At 45.6% G+C, this 21,227-nt stretch overlaps 2 protein-coding genes across 7 annotated transcripts in view; one reads left to right on the top strand and one right to left on the bottom strand.

The window, feature by feature from the left end:
• Positions 1–17,775, bottom strand: part of FAM219A (family with sequence similarity 219 member A) — a 157,076-nt gene extending 139,301 nt beyond the window's left edge. For 3 of the 4 annotated variants that reach the window (XR_007773112.1, XM_050943722.1, XM_050943723.1), the window contains exon 1: positions 17,663–17,775. Coding sequence is in view for 3 of the 4 variants with exons in the window: in XM_050943722.1 (XP_050799679.1) it covers positions 17,663–17,722 (60 nt within the window). In the remaining variant the exon portion in view is untranslated. The remainder of the gene's footprint in view (positions 1–17,662) is intronic. The other variant, XM_050943724.1, reaches the window with a different exon arrangement.
• Positions 17,776–18,109: 334 nt separating this feature from the next.
• Positions 18,110–21,227, top strand: part of DNAI1 (dynein axonemal intermediate chain 1) — a 313,811-nt gene continuing 310,693 nt past the window's right edge. For 2 of the 3 annotated variants that reach the window (XM_050943576.1, XM_050943575.1), the window contains exon 1: positions 18,174–18,274. In XM_050943576.1, the coding sequence (XP_050799533.1) occupies positions 18,242–18,274 (33 nt within the window). In that variant the 5' untranslated portion in view covers positions 18,174–18,241. Of the gene's footprint in view, positions 18,275–21,227 lie in introns of all 3 variants that reach the window. The other variant, XM_050943574.1, reaches the window with a different exon arrangement.

Below are 21,227 nucleotides of genomic sequence, written 5' to 3'. Positions count from 1 at the left end.
TTTATTTCCATTTCACATCCAGACTGCTCAGCAGTTAACAAAAACCATTTGCTTGCTAAAACGCATCTTTATATGCCTTCCTTTTGTCAGTTTAAGAACCCCTACACAAACCCATGCATTTATCAAGTAGTCAGCACTACAGACTTGGCACTTCTGAAAAATCAGAGTGAGTATTTGCAATTCCCATTGCCTTCAACTTGAGTCATAGGTGCTTAGCAAGTCTGAAGGAGGGAAAAACAAAAGAAAAGAAAAAACAAAACAAAACAGACCCTAATTTTTATTTCACTCTTCTCTGAAACTTCCTTTTTTCAAACTTAGTTAAAAAGTCTCAGATTCTAGACAGTGAATGTGAAATTCTTTAACAAGCTCATTCTCAGAAGCTCAATGTAATTCCCTTAGGAGTATGCAAAAACTCCCTTTCTGCAGAAAGGGAGAAGTTCTGCGTTGATTCAAGTCAGAGGTACTCCAAATCAAGCACTCTCCCATCCCTTAAGTAATTTCTTTAGGCCAGAGGTTGATTTTCACAGCATGGCCCATCTCTAAGAGATTCTCAGAGATCTATTCATTGCCCTCATTTCTGTAACTCAAAGCAACTGCTTCCATGGAAAGCAACACACAGAAATTATTTTCACTGAAGAGTTCAGGAATCCACAGAAGCAGGTGAAAATGAGAAGCCACCATGTGATCTTTCATCTCTCAGGACCACCAGCAAGAATTCTGCAAAGCACAAATGATCCCTAGACCACAGTTTGCTTTGAACTATAAACGTAAAGCCTGAAGTCCAAGAGTTAAGCTACCGTATGGGACTTCACTGCACTTCTCCTGAAAAACTTGCGTATTGTGGAGTACGACACTTTGCCACAACCAACCATTCTACTTGATCTTGTAGTAGGGTTTCAAGTTCCAATCTTGGTCAAGTTCTAAAGGATATTTGAAAAAAAAAATTAACTTGTGACCAACCAGATCTTCTGGTGACCTTTATAAGACCTTTTAGCAGCTACAAGTCTTACTCACAGCATGCATTGGATGCAAATGAGTCTTCAGTTTTCACAATGCATTAGAGCTATCCAGACAGTCTAGCTGACAAAATGCCAATGTGGTCTCAAAACATGGATTCCAGATAAATGCTTGTGGAAATGCACAAATTCCAAAAGCCCTGGTTCCTGTAATAACTGACTTTAGAAGCAGAAGAAACAGGGAGGATAAAAAGCTAAACAAAAAGACCACAGATTAGACTAATTTAGGGGTGACGATGGGTGAGTTTTGAGATGGATAAAATTTCAGACCCCAGTGTTCCAGGCGCACATCACAAAAAGGATATTTCAGTCCTGAAAACCAATATAGCTGCAGTCGTGCTAATACATGACTGAGACTGGGTAGTAACGGCCCTGAAAACCACATCTGTAGGATACAAATTGCACTGAAGCAATGAGTAAAATGGACTTTGTCTGGAAAAGACTAAAACATCATGTGAACTATTTTGTTGAAGAATGCCAGTGTTCAAGCAAACACAGTCATCCCTTGTTCTGCAACTGAAGTGGTGGTGGCGGCCTCGGATATTCCAAGGAAAGAGATTTAACTAGACGCTCAGGATATAGTAGCAGGAGAAAGGGAAAAGTATGGCCAGAAGTGAGCAAGATGATGATCAGTGCTCAGAACTGCACAGAGGAAAGCTGTGGGGATACTACACATTTGACAAGGAGATGTAGATCACCAAAGCGTTAGAGGTGAAGGCCATTCAATCCACTGAGACCCATAGAAATTGCACCTCACATTGACAAGAGTTCTAGTGTAAACAGTTCTACTGGCAAAAAGTCCTTTTGCTGATATAGTAGTTCCAATCTGGGAACTGGTTTAAGCTATAATGGCAAAACAACTCTTGCCAGTATAAGCTCCATTTCCACTAGGAGATTTGCTGGTACAGCTCTACAAGCAAACCCTTGAAGCGTACACAAGACCATAACATTTTACCAAGTACCAATGTGCTTCTGGTGACCCAGCTCATTTCATTCAGTTGGGAGAGGGGAAAATAAAACAGGAGGGGAAAACTCACACACTTTTTTACTCTGAGAAAATCAGCACAGGCACAGCAGATGTGTGGAGGAATAAGTGCCGTTCTAAAGTTGCATTAAGAGTCCTGCAGATATGGAAAAAGGGGCGCCCCATCATGACAATCATTTAATACACTTGCTGATGTCTTAGGGACAGGAAAGGGACTTAACTCACAAGCAGTTGACTGATAGTAAAAAACAAAGTACACAATTTGTTAGAAAACAAGGCCTAGGAGAGGTCAACAGAAAAGTAACCTTCCCCAGTCCCATAGGCGCTTCCAAAACCTGCAGCAAGCTGTTAAGAAGCCAGTGATCAATCTACTTGCTCTCACCATGATAATACAGAAGCTTATGTTGACTTGGGGCAGGAAACAATGATCATTTTCTCTGCTGGAACATACAGATAAACGAGCCAGGATCTAACAAGTATGTAACTGTAACCCTAAGAGCACCTCAATGCCAACTGAAAAATGTGTCACTGTTCTGTAAAACAGTAACTCTCACAATCACAGGGTCAGATGGGACCACAAGGGTCATCTAGTCTAACCCGCTGCCAAGATGCAGGATTTGTTGTGTCTAAACCATCCAAAACAGATGGCTATCCAGTCTCCTTTTGAAAGCCTCCAGTGAAGAAGTTTCCACAACCTCCCTAGGCAATCTGTTCCACTGTTCTTACAGTTAGGAAGTTTAAATATCAGGATAATCTAAATCTGCCACGCTGTAGTTTGAATCCATTCCCTCTTGTCCTGCTCTCTTTGGCAAGAGAGAACAACTTTTCTCCATCTTTTTTATGGCAGCCTTTCAAGTATTTGAAGATCGCTATCATGTCCTTCCTTAATTTTCTCTTTTCCAAACAAAACATGACTATTTCCTTCAGCCTTTGCTCATATGGCTTGCATTCCACCCCTTTGATCATCTTTGTTGCTCACCTCTGGATCCTTTCCAGTTTCTCTCAATTCTTTCTATACATTGACCAAAACTGGACACTACTCCAGCTGAGACCTAACCAGTGCTGAGTAGAGTGGTACTATCACCTCCCATGACTTGCATTCTATGCCTCTGTTAATACAATCTAAAATTCCATTTGTTTTTTTGCAACAGTATTGCATTGCTGACTCATGTTGAGGTTAGGATCTGGGAGTTGTGATGGATCACTTCTCGGCAGTGCTGCTGCCAATCCAGTTATACCCCATTCCATATTTGGTTTTTCCTCCCTAAGTGTAGCACCTTGTTTGTCTTTGTTGAATTTTATTTTGTTGTCTGTAATTCAGGTCTTCTATTTATCAAGATCCCTCTGAATTTTAGCTCTATCCTCCAAAGTATTGGCAACCTCCCAACCTATATGTCGTCATCTGCAAATCTGATCAGTATGCTCTCTATACCTACAGCCGGGTTATTAATAAAGATGTTAAACATCAAACCCAGAACTGATCCCTGTGAAGCCCCACTCGAGCCCTCCCTCCAATCTGACATCATTCCATTAGTAGTTACTCTTTGTCTGCAGTTATTTAGCCAGTTACGTATCCACTCAATGGTAGTTCTGCCGAGCCCGCTAACTTTTCTGAAGTTCATGGGGGACTGCATCAAAAGCCTTGCTGAAGTCCAGACACGTTACACCCACGGCATTCCCCCTATCCACCAAAGCAGTTATCCTGTCCACGAAGGAAATCAAGCAGATCTGGCACGATTTGTTCCTAGTAAATCCATGCTGACTGCTAGTAATCACCCCTTCAGCTTCCAGGCGTTCACAGACAGAATGTTTTATGCATTGCTCCAGTAGCTTCCCAGGTATCGAAGTCAGGCTGGCTGGTCCATAGCTCCCTGGCTCCTCCTTTTCTCCCTTTTTAAAGACGAGTAATACATTAGACCTTCTCCAGCTTTCCAGGACCTCTCCTGCTGTCCAGGAGTTTGCAAATATTATTGCCATTGGCTCAGAGATTTCTTCAGCTAATTCCTTCAGTACCCTTGGGTGAATAGCATCAGGCCCCGCTGAATTGAATTCATTCCAATTGGTCAGAAGATCTGACGTGTTCTTTACTTATCCTGATCTGCATCTCTTCTCCTTTATTGTCTATGGTAACTTTGCTAGTCATGACTTATTTTTTGTGAGAAGGCTGAAGCAAAGTAGGCACTGAGTAGCTCTGCCTTCCTATCATCTTCCGTTACCAGCTCACCTCTCCATTGAGCAGTGGACCCACACCAACCCTGATCTTTTTTTCCTCCCAACAGGCCTGAGCAACTCACTACACCTAAAATACTGCTTTCACAGGATATGTCCAAAGAAGGTCACATGAAGCTCTTCTAAAATCTTATGTCACACTGATCCTCAGACATTGCGAGATGTTTGAACGGATGCTATTTAAGGAGTTGTGTATACGTACTGAAAACGTGTTTAAAGTCTATATCCAAGACAGGAGTGATACACAGATTTTGCCAGACACAGCCATATCTATTCCCCGTCTGTCTCGGAGCACGTGTAAATTAGTCACTGTAAGCTAATGCAATGGAAGCTCTGTTTGCAATGAAGTCAACAGGAGGACGTGAAATCAACATGAAGTCAACATACCAGGGAATAAACCCAGGAGAAAGGGGGGCGTGGTCAGCTGGATTCTGGGGACAACAATGAATTTGGAGGGGAGGATATAGGTGGTGGCAAAATAACACTCATATATTGCACCTTTGGAAATAATCAGGCAGTGTGATTACAATTCATGAAAACAGGATCCCAACCTGTTCTAGCTGGAGGCTCTGTAAAGGACATTTGGGTGAGATAGGAATGTGTTTAGACCAGAGGTTCTCAAAGTGAAGTGGGTCATGACCCTGTTTTAATGGGGTCACCAGGGCTGGTGTTAGACTTGCTGGGGCCTGGCCCCGAAGCCAAAGCCCAAGCCCCAGCCCCACTGCCTGGGTTGGAAGCTTCAGCCCTGGGAGGTGGGACTCAGGCTTCAGCTTAAGCCCTGGGTAGCAGGGCTGAGGTTACAGGCTCTCTGCCTGGAGTGAAGCCCTTGGGCTTTGCCCCCCAACCCCAAGTTGTGGGGCTTGAGCTTTGGCTTTGCCTCCTCGACCTGGGGTGGAGGGACTCGGGCAGGATCAGGCATCGGTCCTCATTCCGGGGTTGTGTAGTAATTTTTGTTGTCAGAAGGGGTCACGGTGCAATGAAGTTAAGAACTGCTGTTTTACACAGATGGTTAGTCTATTAAGTATCATCTCTAGAAAGCATGTTATACTTTGGTTTTATAAGTAACCTTTTGTTCCTATTATCCTTACTCATTATCTCTTGAATCTTAATCTTTGATAATAAAAACTTATGATTATTTTCATTATAAACAAAGCTCAGTGCTGTGATGTCAGATAGGAGCTGATCCTCAGTTGAATGAAAGCAGCTGATGTGTGCACTATCCCTTTGGGGACAGTTCACCTGGTATTACTGTGAACAGCCAGTGACAGCAGCAGCGGAATTTCACAGGAGAATGCTTCGAAGTGGGTTCAAGGACTGGGGTGCACCTATTGTTAACTGCAAAGCAAGACGAGGGCCCGGAAGAGATTATTTGGGTAGCTAAACTGACTAGAAGTGTCAGGGAGATGACACCTAGTTAAGCACAAGCAAGTCTCTCTCTTCCTGGAGGCAGGGGAAATAAGGTGACACCCAGCCATGGGCACTCTGAGAACTGACACAGCAACTAATTTTAGCGTCAAAGTCCATTGAAATGCACAAGCTGTGCTCTCATTTGCACCATGTACAGAATGCCAGGTGCAAGATGAATTGCCACGCTGCTAGGATTCTAAGAAAAGACAAGAGTCTACTGGACTGATTAGAATGAACCCTACAGAGACTGAAAGGTTAATCTGTTCATATTAACCTAGACCATTGGTAGAGAGGGAAGCTACAGGAGCTCTAAGCTAGGCAATTGCAGACAAGTGCACAGAACCCAGGATGACGACACCCAGCTCACATTCAGGGCTTAGAGTTTCACTCACGAGGTGGGGGCAAACATGCTCAGAGCTTGGGGTAGGTACATTGAGGGAAGACGGAGAATTTAGGAACACAACTTCCTTCCCGCCCCTCCCCCCCACACTTTTTTTTATTAAGAAAATTGACAAGTAAGTTATTGACAAGCAGTAAAGATACTTTTATGTGTCTCTAGGCCACAGCTTAAAGCACAAGGATGTTAAAGAAGAAGGAAAAATAGAAGGGTACATTAAGAGAACTTAGAAGCACACACTGCATGAATCTGGCCAAGCAATCTAAAACTTCCTTTGGAAATGTCAGGGGAAAACTCTAACAGCTGATCCACAGCAGTTTCAATGACCTTCGCCCAGACTCTCTCTAATAGGCTGAGCACAGAACTGGGGGCCAACTGAAACTGGCAAGAGGTTTACCAGTTGCCAACTTAATATCTTCGTGATTTCGCTGTAAGAGGTCAGTCACAGAATACAGAATGGGTCACACGTGCTTTATATAGGAAGTGGTGGCAGGTTATACAAAGAGCTCAGAAGTTAGGAAGTGTTGGCACACAGTACCCCTGCCTACCCTGCATATTTTTATGTAGATTACCCTCACCACCCAAAACGGTGAATTTTTAACTACCTAGATGTTTATATTGTGCTAACCACTTTACAAGCAATATATTTAAGCCTTAAATCCCACATGAGATTGCCTCTAAAAGAGTGTTTATGTGGCTGAGAGACTGAAGTGATCTATCCAAGGTCCTAGAACAGTTTTCTCAAACTGGGGTCACCGCTTGTGCAGGGAAAGCCCCGGCGGGCCAGGCCAGTGTGTTTACCTGCCCATCCGCAGGTCCAGCCGATCATGGCTCCCAGTGGCCGCGGTTCGCTGCTGCAGGCCAATAGGAGCTGCTGGAAGCGGCGGTCAGTATGTCCCTTGGCCCACGCTGCTTCCAGCATCTCCCATTGGCCCGGAGCATTGGCCAGTGGGAGCCGCAATCGGTTGGACCTGAGGATGAGGCAGGTAAACAAGCCGGCCAGGCCCGCCAGGGGCTTTCCCTACCCCAGTTTGAGAAACACTGCCCTAGAAAGTCTGTGGCAGAAGAAGAAATAAAGTGCCAATTTCTACCCCCAGTCCTGTGCGTTAGCCACTCAGTTCCCTAAGGTTAGGGAATATTTTCCCTTGCATCTTCACCCCCTCACCTTCCAGGTGGAAAATAATATTGGGGGCTTCTTTTCACAACCTACAACAGCTTCACTCCTCAAGATATGAATTAGAATTGAATAGAGTAGCTATCTTAAATTAATTCATTTAGGAGGCAAGGAAGATGCAAGTCTGAGGAGACCATATACAATCCCAATCAACTGGTTAAATAACTGAAGGCCAACTCTTCTTTTGAATTAAATTCACATTCAATTCAAAAGAAGTTTTTCCCCTCAGGCTAATTAGGCCTCAACTGGAGTATTGTCCCCCATTCTGGGTGCCACATTTCAGGAAAGATGTGGACAAACTGGAGAAGAGCAACAAAAATGATAAAGGTCTAGAGAACCATAACCTCTGAGGGAAAAATCTTTCCTCACAACAAATATTTGTTCCTACAAATTTCTAAGAATGTTAGGAAGCCTTTGATTAGAAAGATCGTCTTACCTTTGGTTCATCTGTGAGAACTAATAAATCAACATAAATACTCATCTCACTGATTGCTCACTGTTTGAAAAGCTGCCAGCTACTATTCCTGCATCAAATTCATCCTACATGAGAAGCAGAAAACAGACATAGTAACATAAGATGGGAACAAATATTGCAAAATGCAGGAAGAAAGGACTTCTTTGCACTTCTAGTGTCTATGGGATACCAGACAGCAAGTGTGAAAAATCAGAATGTGGGTGGGAGGTAACAGGAGCCTATATAAGAAAAAGACCCCAAAATTGGGACTGTCCCTATTAAAATCGGGACATCTGGTCACCTTAAGGGTCTAAGGTTGTGTACGAAAGCCATGTGGAACAGATTTACTGAAGGGTAGAAAAATCCACTCACCCACAGTGAGCTGGGAGCTTTCTCTGGAGAGCTGAGAGACCATATTCTAGTATAGCAGAATTTAGGTTTTCACCTTTTTAAAAAGAAAAAGAAAAATCAAGTTCCTACCCCATATGAATGCAAAGCAAACCTTCCAAATGAAAGTCAATGCAGTATTGTCCTCCTGAACCTAAAAATATTTCCAGTGCCTCTGCTGCAACACAGTTTTGCCAAGTATGACTCAGAAGAGCAAAAGACTCCTAGCGTTTTATTCTGCAACCCATTAACATAGTATCTGAGCACATTCCACATAAACATCAATAGCAGCAGCAAGGTCCCCAGCGTGCTTCGTGGAGCTTCTGGTATTTCTCCATTTCTGGTGTAAAAACTCTGCATGGGTAGGGTTTGAGTTCAGGGTTTGTTAATTATTGTACTTTTCTTTAATGTTAATTTGTTCCAGGGTAATTTTTTGTTGGTTGGGGTTTTTCTGGGACTGGGGGGAGGGGGCAGAGAGAGAGAGAAAGGCAAGGTGTCAATGTTGCACATATTCTATACTGGAAAGGACTTTCTGAAGACTAGTCAGTTTCAGGGCTGCTAGTGAGAACCTCCATCAGTAGTAGTGAAATCCACCAATCATGTCAGTTTCGAATTGCTGCTGGGGATCTCTGAATAGATCAGAAGAAAAGTACTGTAGTTTTTCCAGAGGGATGCTGAACCCAACTCCTCCCTCTCCCCATGTATAAATGGCAAAGATAAGTTAAGACTTGATCCAGAGCCCATTGCCTTCGAGAGCAAAGGGCGTTAAAAAGCAATAACTGGTAGACACCCAAGAGTTCTGAAGGAATTTAAGTGAAGTTGCTGAGCTAACAAAAAATATCAAGTCTCACTAAACTCAGCTGTTCTACCAGAGGAACAAAAAAGATGATAAACCTGTCTCAAAAGGAGCACTGGGCTGATCCTGGGAATCACAAACCAGTGAATTTTATTTCATTACTAGGAAACTGCTGACCTTTTGCATTTGTCACTTCATAATTATATAAACAAATAATTTGTACTGTAAACAATTGTTTTATACAACTCTGCTTTCAGTTATTAGCTTTTTATTGAACACTCATTGCAACATATCGTAGGTGCAAACTAGTGCAGCTTCTGCAGAGAAAGATGTCTCTCTAATCTACCCGAATTGTAAAGCATGCCCACAAAACAGTGGACAGAAGAGAACTGGCTGACAGCATATTAGATTTTCCAAAAAGAAGCTATTAGAAACAGATCCAGACTAACACAGCTACCCCTCTGACACTATTAGAAACAGTAATCCTAGGGCAAGATAAAGTACTGTCAAAGAATAGAAATTGGCTAAGAAAATGCAGGAATAATTGGTCAGTTTTCAGTATGACAAGAGGTTAACTTCAGTGCACAACAAGGTTCTGTACTAGGATTAGTGTATTATATAAATGTCAATGATCTGGGAAAGGGTTTACAGAAGTAGGGTGACATTGGTTAGTCAAAATCACGAAAGAGTGAGAAAAACTTCAGGGACCTAAACAAAGCTAAGCAAATGGGCAATTTGATAGATGAAATTCAGAATTGACAGATGAGGTAACTCATATTGAAAGGAATAGACTGAACCACTGATACACATTGCTGGATTCTACATTAATTGTAACCTCTCAGGAAAGAGACCTGAGCCTGACTACGAACAGTGAAAGAAACTTATCATGGAGATGCTGAGGTAACCAGACAAGTCAGCATTCTGCAGAGGTTTGAACTGGGGACACATTGTTTCCTTCAGTTGTGAGTGCATCAGAGTGGGGAAGGCATATTATAAATTTTGGTCGAGGTACACAAGACTCCAGGGAGAACCATTTAAAATCTGAATCTTCACAATGCCTCGTCTACAAAGATCACAAACTACAGTTATGGAATAAAAACAATCATACTAGGTCAGATCAATGGTCCATCTAGCCTTGTATCCTGTCTTCCAACAGTGGCTACAGAGGGAACGAACAGAACAGGTAAACATCAGGTGGTCTATCCCCTGTCACCCATTCCCAGCTTCTGGCAAATGAAATGCAGCCACCTCTGCAGCAGAGGCCAAAAGTCTCCAAAGCACAAGAGGAAGTTTTGTTAAGTGTATCAGAACAAATCTCCAGTTTTGGGAGAAGTGCCATGGAAATGTTTATAACCACAGGTGGTCAGAAGTCTTCTCCTTCCTCCCGCACCACCCAACAGGAACAGAACCATTTCACAGTATCAAAACCTACAGTAAGTTACTTTCTAAGTAGGACTGTGTGAAGAGATTGCTAGATACGTCAGAACAGAGATATGGTAACAGCAGGAAGGGACTATTGAAGGGAAACAGGCTTGCTAGAATATTAGCCTGCCCAATCCCCTTAGCAGTTCCTTCCGTCTTTGCTTGACAATACTGAGAATACTGCCACACAGTCCCATCTTGCACATCTGCTTATACTTCATAAAGCTACTGGCCATTGTCCACCGTTCTCTCTCAGTCTCTTCCCTATTGTAATTGCTCCCCGCTGTACCTAGCTTGAATTCTAAAACTTAATTCTTTTTCTTGGTGTACAACAGTATTGTGCAGTTATAAGATGAGAACTGCAGATTTGTAGATCAGGTCAAGCAGGGTCATGAGAGTCTGCAGGATTCACACGGCACTCATCCATGCTGAGCAGAGGAGAGGAGGATTCCCCATGGTCTTGATTGCATGGCACTCTAAAAGGGGGTTCATTCTGGGATTCTATGACAGGGCTGGCCAGGGTACAGCCTGTGGGCCAAATTCTGCTGTTCTGCAACAAGTCCTGCAACTGACCTCATTGTTAATGAGCAACTCCCCACAGTGACCACAAATCCCAGCAGGCAATGCCTCACCTTGATCACAGCAGACAGGGACTGCTGGAGTTGATTTCATTTTATATTAATTAGGTGCAGCCCTCGAGCTTGCGGCAAGTTGCCAATGCAACCCGTGGCTGGGCAAGGTTTGGTCCTCTCAGCTACATGCTCAATAATTAGAACAAAACCAGCATTAGATATTGATTATTTTTTAAAACCTTCGGTGTAAACAGAAGTTATTTCAGGAAAACAAAATGGATGTGTGAGTTCCTCAGTCCCTGCGCAACAGTTACAGCTCCAACTATTGTCAAGCTAGAAAGTCAGCGGGCAAGAGACAGAATACTACAGCCCATGGCAGAAGGTGATAATTAACATTCAGAATCAACTTCAGTTTTGGAGTGTGCGCTGGTTGGAAAGACTTCAGACAACTTTCTAAGAACAGCCATATTTTTTTTTCTGAAAGCCTCTAAATGCTACACCTGCCTCCTAATTTCACATCAGACTGGAGACGCAGGCCAATACACTGTCAAGCTAAGGTGAATTAGTTTTTAGGTAGAACTGTGGCAGCCAGCCATTCTGTGGTTCAGTCTGAAGAGATGGAGCTGCAAATACACTGTAACCGTCTTCTCAAAGTAGAGGATTTTCAGAAGTCCAGAAATCAGCATGTTTGACAAAAACTCTACAGTAAAGGAACACTTTTAGTGGAGAGAGGCAAACAGCTCTCCTACTGTCAAGGTTCTCAATGCTCACTTCTGGTATTGGTCGCTGCTAGAAGCGGGATACCCCCACTTGATATGCTACCCATCTGATCCAAAAGGCAGTTTATGTGCATCAGATTTTTAATTTGGTCCATTTTAGATTTCTGCTTCAACTTTTGTTTTCTTTTTTAATGGGGTGGGGGGGAAGGAGAGCAAGTGCAGAGGAATGAGCAGAGTTGTTCTCACATTCAAGGTTTGCACAACGAGTTTGATTTTGATGCGAAAACAAAGGGGCAACACGGTCTGGGCTGTGAGAAGGGAAAAAATCTCTGCATCAGCCTTGTGAATTGCTTGAAGGGAATAGACAAGAAGCAGGGTTCTAAGGTACCTTCCTTGTTTTAAAAGAGGCAATGCAGCCTTGCAGGTGGAGCTGGGAATCAGGCAGACAGTGTTCTCTTCTCAGCTCCCCTACTGACTCTCTGTATGAACTTGGGCAAGTCATTCCATGTCTATGCCTTCATTTTCTCTTCTGGAAAGTGACCATACCTCAAAGACAGACCTTTGGAGAAAATACTTTACCTTGATGCAGACCCTACAAGTCAATTGTTTTAACTAAAATACGCAACTTCAAGGTTCTGAAAAGCTTTTAGTGTGTGAGCAGTCCTCCATGGCCATAAACATATATAAGAACCAGGGTCAATCGTGTTAGAAAATATTTTAATGTTCACAATGAGCCAAAAGACAGGTCTTTCAGAATTGATCACTTCCTACTTAGAAAGCTTTCAAGCCCTGACTCGCCAGCCCTCCCAGTATCCAATTTAAAAACCCCAGGGGGGCAGTTATCTGCCAGATCAAGAAGAAAAAACATCCTAGGAGTTCAGTGCGGTCATGAGTGTATAATAACTGTATCCAGCAGTGCACGGGTATGCATAGGGTTAGAATCTACTGCTTTATGGGTCACAACTCCTCCCTCCCTATCTCATTTTCACCTGAAATACTGCATCAACCAAACATGTGGCACCCCACCTATTTCCATATAACAGCCTGCAAAAATGTGAACAATTAGATGGTACAGGGAAGGTATTTCAGTATAAAACATTCTCTGCGGTTGGATTTCATCCCCACTATTGTACGAGTTTCCTAAGAAGAGGAAAGAAAACTCTTCTAAAGGTCCTCCTCTTGGACTGAGTTGTTCCTGATACTCATCTGATTCTTGTTTACTTGTATGTTTTTCAAGAGATGAAAGTGAACAAGCAAGAACTAAGAAGTGGTGCTTTTTACCAATTTGGATTTGGTACAGGATACGGCCAAAAGTTATTACCATACAGCAGGGCAGATTTGATTTAAATCAAATCAATTTAAATCATGAGTTAAATCATGAGCCAGGAAGACTCCATTTAATCATGGATTTCTAGATTAAAGTGCACGCTTGTTATAAACTTAATACATATTTTTCACAACTCAGAAATAGATGTAAGTTTCATTTCAATTCTGCCACTGCACCTGTTTCTGTGATTGAGCAGAACACTTCAACCTGCTGGGCTGTTTAAATGGGGCAGCATCTTCCACTGCCATGAAACTGAATATTTCTGAAAGAGTGTTGTAGCCACGTCAGTCCCAGGATATTAAACAGACAAGGTGGGTGAGATAATATATTTTACTGGACGAACTTCAGGTCACCTGAAGAAGAGCTCTGTAAAGCTTGAAAGCTTGTCTCTCACTAAACAGAAGTTCGCTCAATAAAAGATATTGCTTCACCCACCTGGTCTCTATTTCTGAAAGAGGCATGTAACCCAGGAATCACAAAACTAATGGCATGTAGTGGTCAGAGACTGATTCAAATGCAGGAGGGAGCCCTTGCCCACCAGTGATGTCCAAGGGTAATGCCGTAGCGAGAAAGCTAGTCTGTTCCTGAGCTGCTGGGATTCCAACCAAGGTGCAATCTATGGCTCTCTCTCATCAGTCCCTAGCTAGTAAGTGAAAAAGATATTAAGCCATCTCAGCCAAGGAACAGCTCCACACTGGAACAGACCGGAGGTCCAAATGGTCCAGTACCCTTTTTCTGACAGTGACAAGTAGCAGCTGCTTCAGAGGAAGGCACACAGACCCTGCAATAGGCAGATGTGGAGTAATCTGCCCCACATGTTAGACCTTATCCTGGCCTCTAACAGTTAGAGCTTGGCTTAAACCCTGAAGCATGCTGTTTAACATCTCTTCCAAAATGTATAATTAATTATGATTACTCTGGATAGTTTTAATATAAATAAGTGCACAATCCCTTTTTGAAACTTGCTAAATTCTTGGCCTCAAATCTGAGTGCTGAAAGGGAGAAACAAGCTCCCCTTTATCCACTCCCCATCACTACAGAACCTCCTAGCTACTGTGTGTGTAGTCTCTTTTTCTACCTTTATCCCAGCTTCTGCGTTCAGAGCCATGTCCTCCCCTACCACCGACCCCCTCACTCCGGTGAAGTTTTAGACTGTTTCTCTGGTACTGCCAATAGTTTTTACAAACGTGTTAATTTTGCAACTAAGCACAAGGTGATGGGAGTGCAGGTGAACAGCTTTGTCAGTTTCACTCTGCCACTGATGATGGCCAAGCTGGTTCTTTCAAACATTGATACAGGCTCCTTCATTTAAAAGTAAATAAGTCCATCAAGCAATTATTTATGTTTTCCAAATAATCTTGTAACATACTGATTGCAGTACGAAATTATTCAGAAGTATGGTGGGGTGGCTTTAGCCCTAAACAAGAAGTCGTTCAATACTAAAATTTTTAATGGGACAATCTTCAGTGCTAAAATGAACCTGCCAATAAGTCCACCATTGACTACTGTTAAGGAGACCTGCAGAAGTACTTGTTTTTTTTTAATTAAGTTATTTCCACCTCTTCTCAAACATTTCATACTGGGATCTCATGCAATCAGATACCAGAGATGGCCTTTACATACTGGACCAGTGGAAATCAGAATTCTGAGTGAGCCAGTCGGTTAGCAAGTCTCCACTTTAATACCAAGGCAACATGTATTGCTGGATCCCTAGAGGTCCTGGGGGGCGGGGGGTGTCACCCATAACATACAGAAAGCACTCCTAAGCAAAGAAAATGAAAGCACTGTAAACGTGAGACAGGCACAAATGAGAGGAAGATAGAGTGCTTGTGTCTGAGATAATGTGTCTTTCCAGCTGCAGAGAAACCTGGGCAAATACATTCAAGTGTTTTGCACTGTGCAGCTGGAGAGCAAGGATAGGAGATGAGCCTTGCTCATCAAAACAATGCAGTATGAGGCTGTATGATGGGCTCACAAAATGAAAGGCAGGTTTGGAATTGTTTGATGAGAGACCAGGAACTGTCATGGCAAGCCAAACACCTTTCCCTATCACCTTCCACTTCAGAAACCCACAGCTACTAGCAAGTTTTACTTCACACATTTAAGCAAACATCAGACCATGGCAGCCCGTATTTCCTGGTCTACAGAAACTCTCTTGGGTGTCTTACTGTGCTGTAGCCATCATTTCAGTTTTCTTTGTTTATATAATCACACCTGAGTTTTGGAGTTAAAAAAGTGCCTTTTTCACTTCCAGTCGCTATAGAAATAAACCCATGCAAACAGTAAAAAATGCACTGCATGCAAACAAAGCATTTTTTGATAGAGAAGCCAAGTGTGTTTGTACAGTACCTAAATTATTCAGGCAAACAGCTGCCTAAGTGCAATTTTACCAAGAGAATGACCATTATTAAATTTAATATGGAACATAATCTGCATCTTCAGACCATGAACTGTGTTGTATACCAGGGCTTTGGAGCTGTGCTCCAGCTCCAGGCAAAAACCTGCAGCTCCACTGCTCCGGAGTTGCTCCACGCTCTGCTCCAAAGCCCTGTTGTACACAAATATCCTATTTAAGATACGTTCCTGTCAGTCTCCAATATCATTAGCTCATCTAACTCTAAAGGTTTCCAAGACAGACCACTGATCAAAGTTGGTCCAGAGAATGGGTTATTCACCTCATGCCAACACTTTGTTTCCAGCTTGTTGATCAGATTGAAAGACAGCTAAAAACACAGTAAATTATTTCTTTTTACTGTTCAACATATTTAATTGCTATATCTGCCACAGGGATGTTATCTGATCTTCCTTCCCAATTATGTTGGAGGGGACATATGCCACAAGACCATCTGTCTAGTAAGATGTGGTCAACTCCATGAAAGTTTGAAGACATCTGCTCTAATCCAGGCCTTCCCAAAGTTCCACTACCAAGCTTTGCAGTTTTACAGTCACATATTTCTGCTTTTAAGGTGTGTTTCTCTACTTGTGGCTCTTCAGTACAGCAACAGAAGTATCAGTGACACCGGCTGACTGAAAAAAGTAGCAAGAAAGGCTATCCAATGCACAAAATCTTGATCTCCTAATGGGCTGCTTGTAGAATACGTAAACATTTTAAAAAGTAGTGATTTTGATCTGGTCAGATCGTTCCAAATACTAGAGGATTTATTCTAGATGTGTATACAACGAAATAAAGCAGACAGACACTGCTAAACATAATTGTGCCTTTACCACAATATGCCAAACAGTAGCGAAATACTGTCAAATGTATGCCTGTACACATTATTAATTTCAGGATATCATAATAAGAGTCTCTTGAATGGAGGAGGGTAAGAGGAGATGTACATGTAATAACTAGAATTTCTGGTTCCAGGGATGACACTGCAGCTGCTGTTAAAACACGTGGTGCTGCTAAATGCAAAGAAAACACTCAAGCATGTTAAAAGTCCATTTTAATTTTTAAAAAAGTCAGTCATTAAAGAATCCTTATACCATATTATAGAAATATATGTAAATGAAGTCATATGTCTGAGTAAAATCTGTGAGTCAGAATAAGCAAGTTAAGGCTCCTTACTGCGACTGAAGTGCTTTGAGGCAGAAATACACCGCCTCTACATTCCGTAAACGTACAAGTGCACACAGCGAGATCCATGCAAAAGTCAGGCATCGAATTCAAGTTTTAAGAAATAATAAATCTTATTTTGTCTTTAGTATATAAGCATAGGGGTGCATGATCATTTAGGGGCAAGGAAAGGAAAACTATCCCTATTGTGTAAGAAACAGTCACTGAACCAGCTACAATTCCTGTTCAGAGAAAATAAACAGCTCCTCATGGGATAACCTGCGAGTCACACCTAAGCACTTAAGATTTGGGCTTATCCTCAGAGCACAGTGACGTGGATGGACAAGTAACATTAAAAACAGCATCCTGGTGATCAGTTATCTGCAGCTCACTAACAGGTTGGGCAGCAAGCAAGGAGTGGGATGCTCACAACAGTCTAACAACTGCAAATGTCAGTGTGCGGGTCCTGTCCAGAATCACCAGCGGCTCCCAGAGCAGGCAATGACCAGCCTCCTGAGTGCCCACTCCTGCTCGCAGGTACCACCACCACGGCTGTCCTGGCCCAGTCACAGGCGCCTGATGTTACATAACAGGCAGGTTTTTCTTACCTCCGCTCAAAGCCAGCCAGAAACCAAGGCAGGTCTAAAGGGACAACAAGCGGCAGATCCTGGCTCCCAGCCCCCCCCAGTGTCACGCCTCAGAGATTTGGGAGAGTTGAATCATGACACAGACACGGGCACAACCAGGTGTCGTCACCAGAGCGGCCCCCACCACTGCTGCCTGCGGGCCCACAAGCAGCTGTCTCGCCCCCCCCCCAGTGCAGCTTACGAAGGGATGACATCATCGGCCAGGCGGACACCGGGGACCCCAAAACATCCCGTCTCGCTAGCAGCCCTGCCCCGGGGACAGGCGGAGCGCCCCGGCCCCGGCCCCCCGGGGACAGCAGGGCCTGGGTGCAGCTGCGGGGGGGAGACCCCTGCAATGGGAAGCGCAGGGGATGGCGGTGGGTGGCCCCTCTTCCCCCCCTTTCGCCGCGGAGTTCCAGCGGGCCCAGGCTCTGGCGGGGGGAGGATAAGGGGCTCCCCCAGTCTGCAGGCCCCCCCCGGGGGTTAAACCGCCCCCCGGGTGACAGCGCTGGCTGCCCAGGGCGGGGCCCCCCAGGACAGGCGTGAGTCGGCGGCAGCCCCCGCCCGGCTCGCCCCGGCCCCGCCCGCCCCTCACCAGCGGCTGCATCTCGGCGCGCACGGTGGGCACCTGGAACCGGTCTATCTCCTCCATCATGGTGCCGGCGGGGCGGGGCGGCCCGGGCGGGTCGCTCCGGGGCTGGGGCTGGGGCCGGGGACAGGCGCCTCAGTGTCGCAGGGACGCGCCCGCCGCTCGCTGCTGCCTCATCCCAGCCAGCCGCGCTGCCGGGTGACTCAGCCGCTCCGCTTCCGGGTCCGGGACCCGCCGCCCCGCCTCCTCATGCGTTATTCATGAGACGCGCCCTGCCCTCGTGCGTTATTCATGAAGGGGCGGGGCCAAATGTTATAAATAATTCATGAGCCGGCCCGAGAGCCCGGATGGGAAGAACGCCCCGCCCCTCCCTCCGTACGAGACTTCCCTTCCGGCGGGGTGGGACGTACCATTCTCTCCCCGCGGGGGGGTGAACACCGCAGCCCATTCTGAATGTGGATTAGCAGAGAGGCACTTCCGGCCCGTTGCCATAGATACCAGTATCAACTTCCGGCAACTGGTTGCGAGCGGGGAAAAGAGCGAGCGAGGAGTCGGAGACTTGGAGCCGGAGAGACTGTTGCCGCCATGCCGCCTAAGGTGCCGTCCAAGAGCCGTCAGGTAAGTGCCAGTCCACGGGGTAACCGTGTAAAGCATGACATCACCTCACCATCACACCGCAGCATGACATCACTGCTTTGCCCCATGACATCACCTCACCATCACACCGCAGCATGACATCACTGCTCTGCCCCATGACATCACCTCACCATCACACCACAGCATGACATCACTGCTCTGCCCCATGACATCACCTCACCATCACACCACAGCATGACATCACTGCTCTGCCCCCTGACATCATCACCTCACCATCACACCGCAGCATGACATCACTGCTCTGCCCCCTGACGTCACCTCACCATCACACCGCAGCATGACATCACTGCTCTGCCCCCTGACGTCACCTCACCATCACACCACAGCATGACATCACTGCTCTGCCCCATGACGTCACCTCACCATCACACCGCAGCATGACATCAGTGCTCTGCCCCCTGACGTCACCTCACCATCACACCGCAGCATGACATCACTGCTCTGCCCCATGACGTCACCTCACCATCACACCGCAGCATGACATCAGTGCCCTGCCCCCTGACGTCACCTCACCATCACACCACAGCATGACATCACTGCTCTGCCCCCTGACATCACCTCACCATCACACTACAGCATGACATCACTGCTCTGCCTCATGACATCACCTCACCATCACACCACAGCATGACATCACTGCTCTGCCCCATGACATCACCTTACCATCACACCGCAGCATGACATCACTGCTCTGCCCCCTGACATCACCTCACCATCACACCGCAGCATGACATCACTGCTCTGCCCCCTGATGTCACCTCACCATCACGCCGCAGCATGACATCACTGCTCTGCCTCATGACATCACCTCACCATCACACCACAGCATGACATCACTGCTCTGCCCCATGACATCACCTCACCATCACACCACAGCATGACATCACTGCTCTGCCCCATGACATCACTCACCATCACACCACAGCATGACATCACTGCTCTGCCCCATGACATCACCTTACCATCACACCGCAGCATGACATCACTGCTCTGCCCCCTGACATCACCTCACCATCACACCGCAGCATGACATCACTGCTCTGCCCCCTGATGTCACCTCACCATCACGCCGCAGCATGACATCACTGCTGTGCCCCCTGACATCACCTCACCATCACACCGCAGTATGACATAAGTGCTCTGCCCCGTGACATCACCTCACCATCACACCACAGCATGACATCATTGCTCTGCCCCCTGATATCACCTCACCATCACACCACAGCATGACATCACTGCTCTGCCTCCTGACATCACCTCACCATCACACCGCAGCATGACATCAGTGCTCTGCCCCCTGACATCACCTCACCATCACACCGCAGCATGACATCACTGCTGTGCCCCATGACATCACCTCACCATCACACCACAGCATGACATCAGTGCTCTGCCCCATGACATCACCTCACCATCACACCGCAGCATGACATCAGTGCTCTGCCCCATGACATCACATCACCTCACCATCACATCGCAGCATGACATCACTGCTCTGCTCCATGACATCACCTCACCATCACACCGCAGCATGACATCAGTGCTCTGCCCCATGACATCACCTCACCATCACACCGCAGCATGACATCAGTGCTCTGCCCAATGACATCACCTCACCATCACACCGCAGCATGACATCACTGCTCTGCCCCCTGACATCACCTCACCGTCACACCGCAGCCTGACATCACTGCTCTGGCCCCTGACATCACCTCACCATCACATCGCAGCATGACATCATTGCTCTGCCCCGACGTCACCTCTCCATCACACTGAAGCATGACATCACTGCTCTGCCCCATGACATCATCTCACCATCACACCACAGCATGACGTCACTGCTCTGCTCCCTGACTTCACCTCACGATCACACCGCAACATGACATCACTTCTTCACTTACTGACATCAGCTCACCATCACATCGCAGCAGGAAATGCCTGCTCTGCCCCCCTGATATCCTCATCATCACACCGCAGCAGGACATCAGAGGTCTATGCCATGACATTAGTACCTTACATCACATGACATCACTGTTCAGTCACATCACCGTGACATGCAGTTACACCATTTTATCAGTCTATCATTGCAGCACATCATTATTTCTCACCATTAAATCTCAGAGCTACAGCCTAATATCTCAGTTGTCATCAGACAAAGGGCTTGGCTACACTCAAAACTCCAAAGCGCTGCCGCGGGAGTGGTCCCGCAGCAGCGCTTTGAAGTGCGAGTGTGGTCGCAGCGCCTGTGCTGGGAGAGAGCTCTCCCAACGCTGCAGGTACTCCACCTCCCCATGGGGATTAGCTTGCAGTGCTGGGAGCCGCGCTCCCATCACAGGGGCACTGTTTACACTGCCGCTTTGCAGCGCTGTAACTTGCTGCACTCAGGGGTGTGTTTTTTTCACATCCCTGAGTGAGAAAGTTGCAGTGCTGTAAAGCGCCAGTGTAGCCAAGGCCAGAGACTTTCTAGCTTCACACCATTAAGGTTATGTCTGCACTACCACTTATGTTGCTATAACTTATATCATCACTCAGGGGTGTGAATAAACCACCCTCTGAGCAACATAAGTTACACCAACGTAAGCACCAGAGAGGTTCTCCCACCAACATAGCCACCACTACTTGTTGGGGGTGGATTAATTAAGTCAACAGGAAAGCTCTCTCCTGTCACTTTAGAGTGGCTATAGTAGAGATCTTACAGCGACACAGCTGCATCAGTGCAACTGTGCCGCTGTACTCTCCAGCGTAGATATAGCCTAAGTCACTGTGCTGAAGCATGACATCCTGCTCCATACATTTACATCAGTGCACTGCATCGTGACATCTGTGTGCCACAGAATGACACCAGCATGCCAGAGACAAAGCAGGTGAGATCATATATTTTATTAGACCAACTTCTGTTAGAAGAAACAAGCTT

This window comes from Gopherus flavomarginatus, chromosome 3 (assembly GCF_025201925.1).
Source record: "Gopherus flavomarginatus isolate rGopFla2 chromosome 3, rGopFla2.mat.asm, whole genome shotgun sequence".
NCBI classification, from domain to species: domain Eukaryota; kingdom Metazoa; phylum Chordata; order Testudines; family Testudinidae; genus Gopherus; species Gopherus flavomarginatus.
This window is presented reverse-complemented; position numbering and strand designations above follow the sequence as displayed.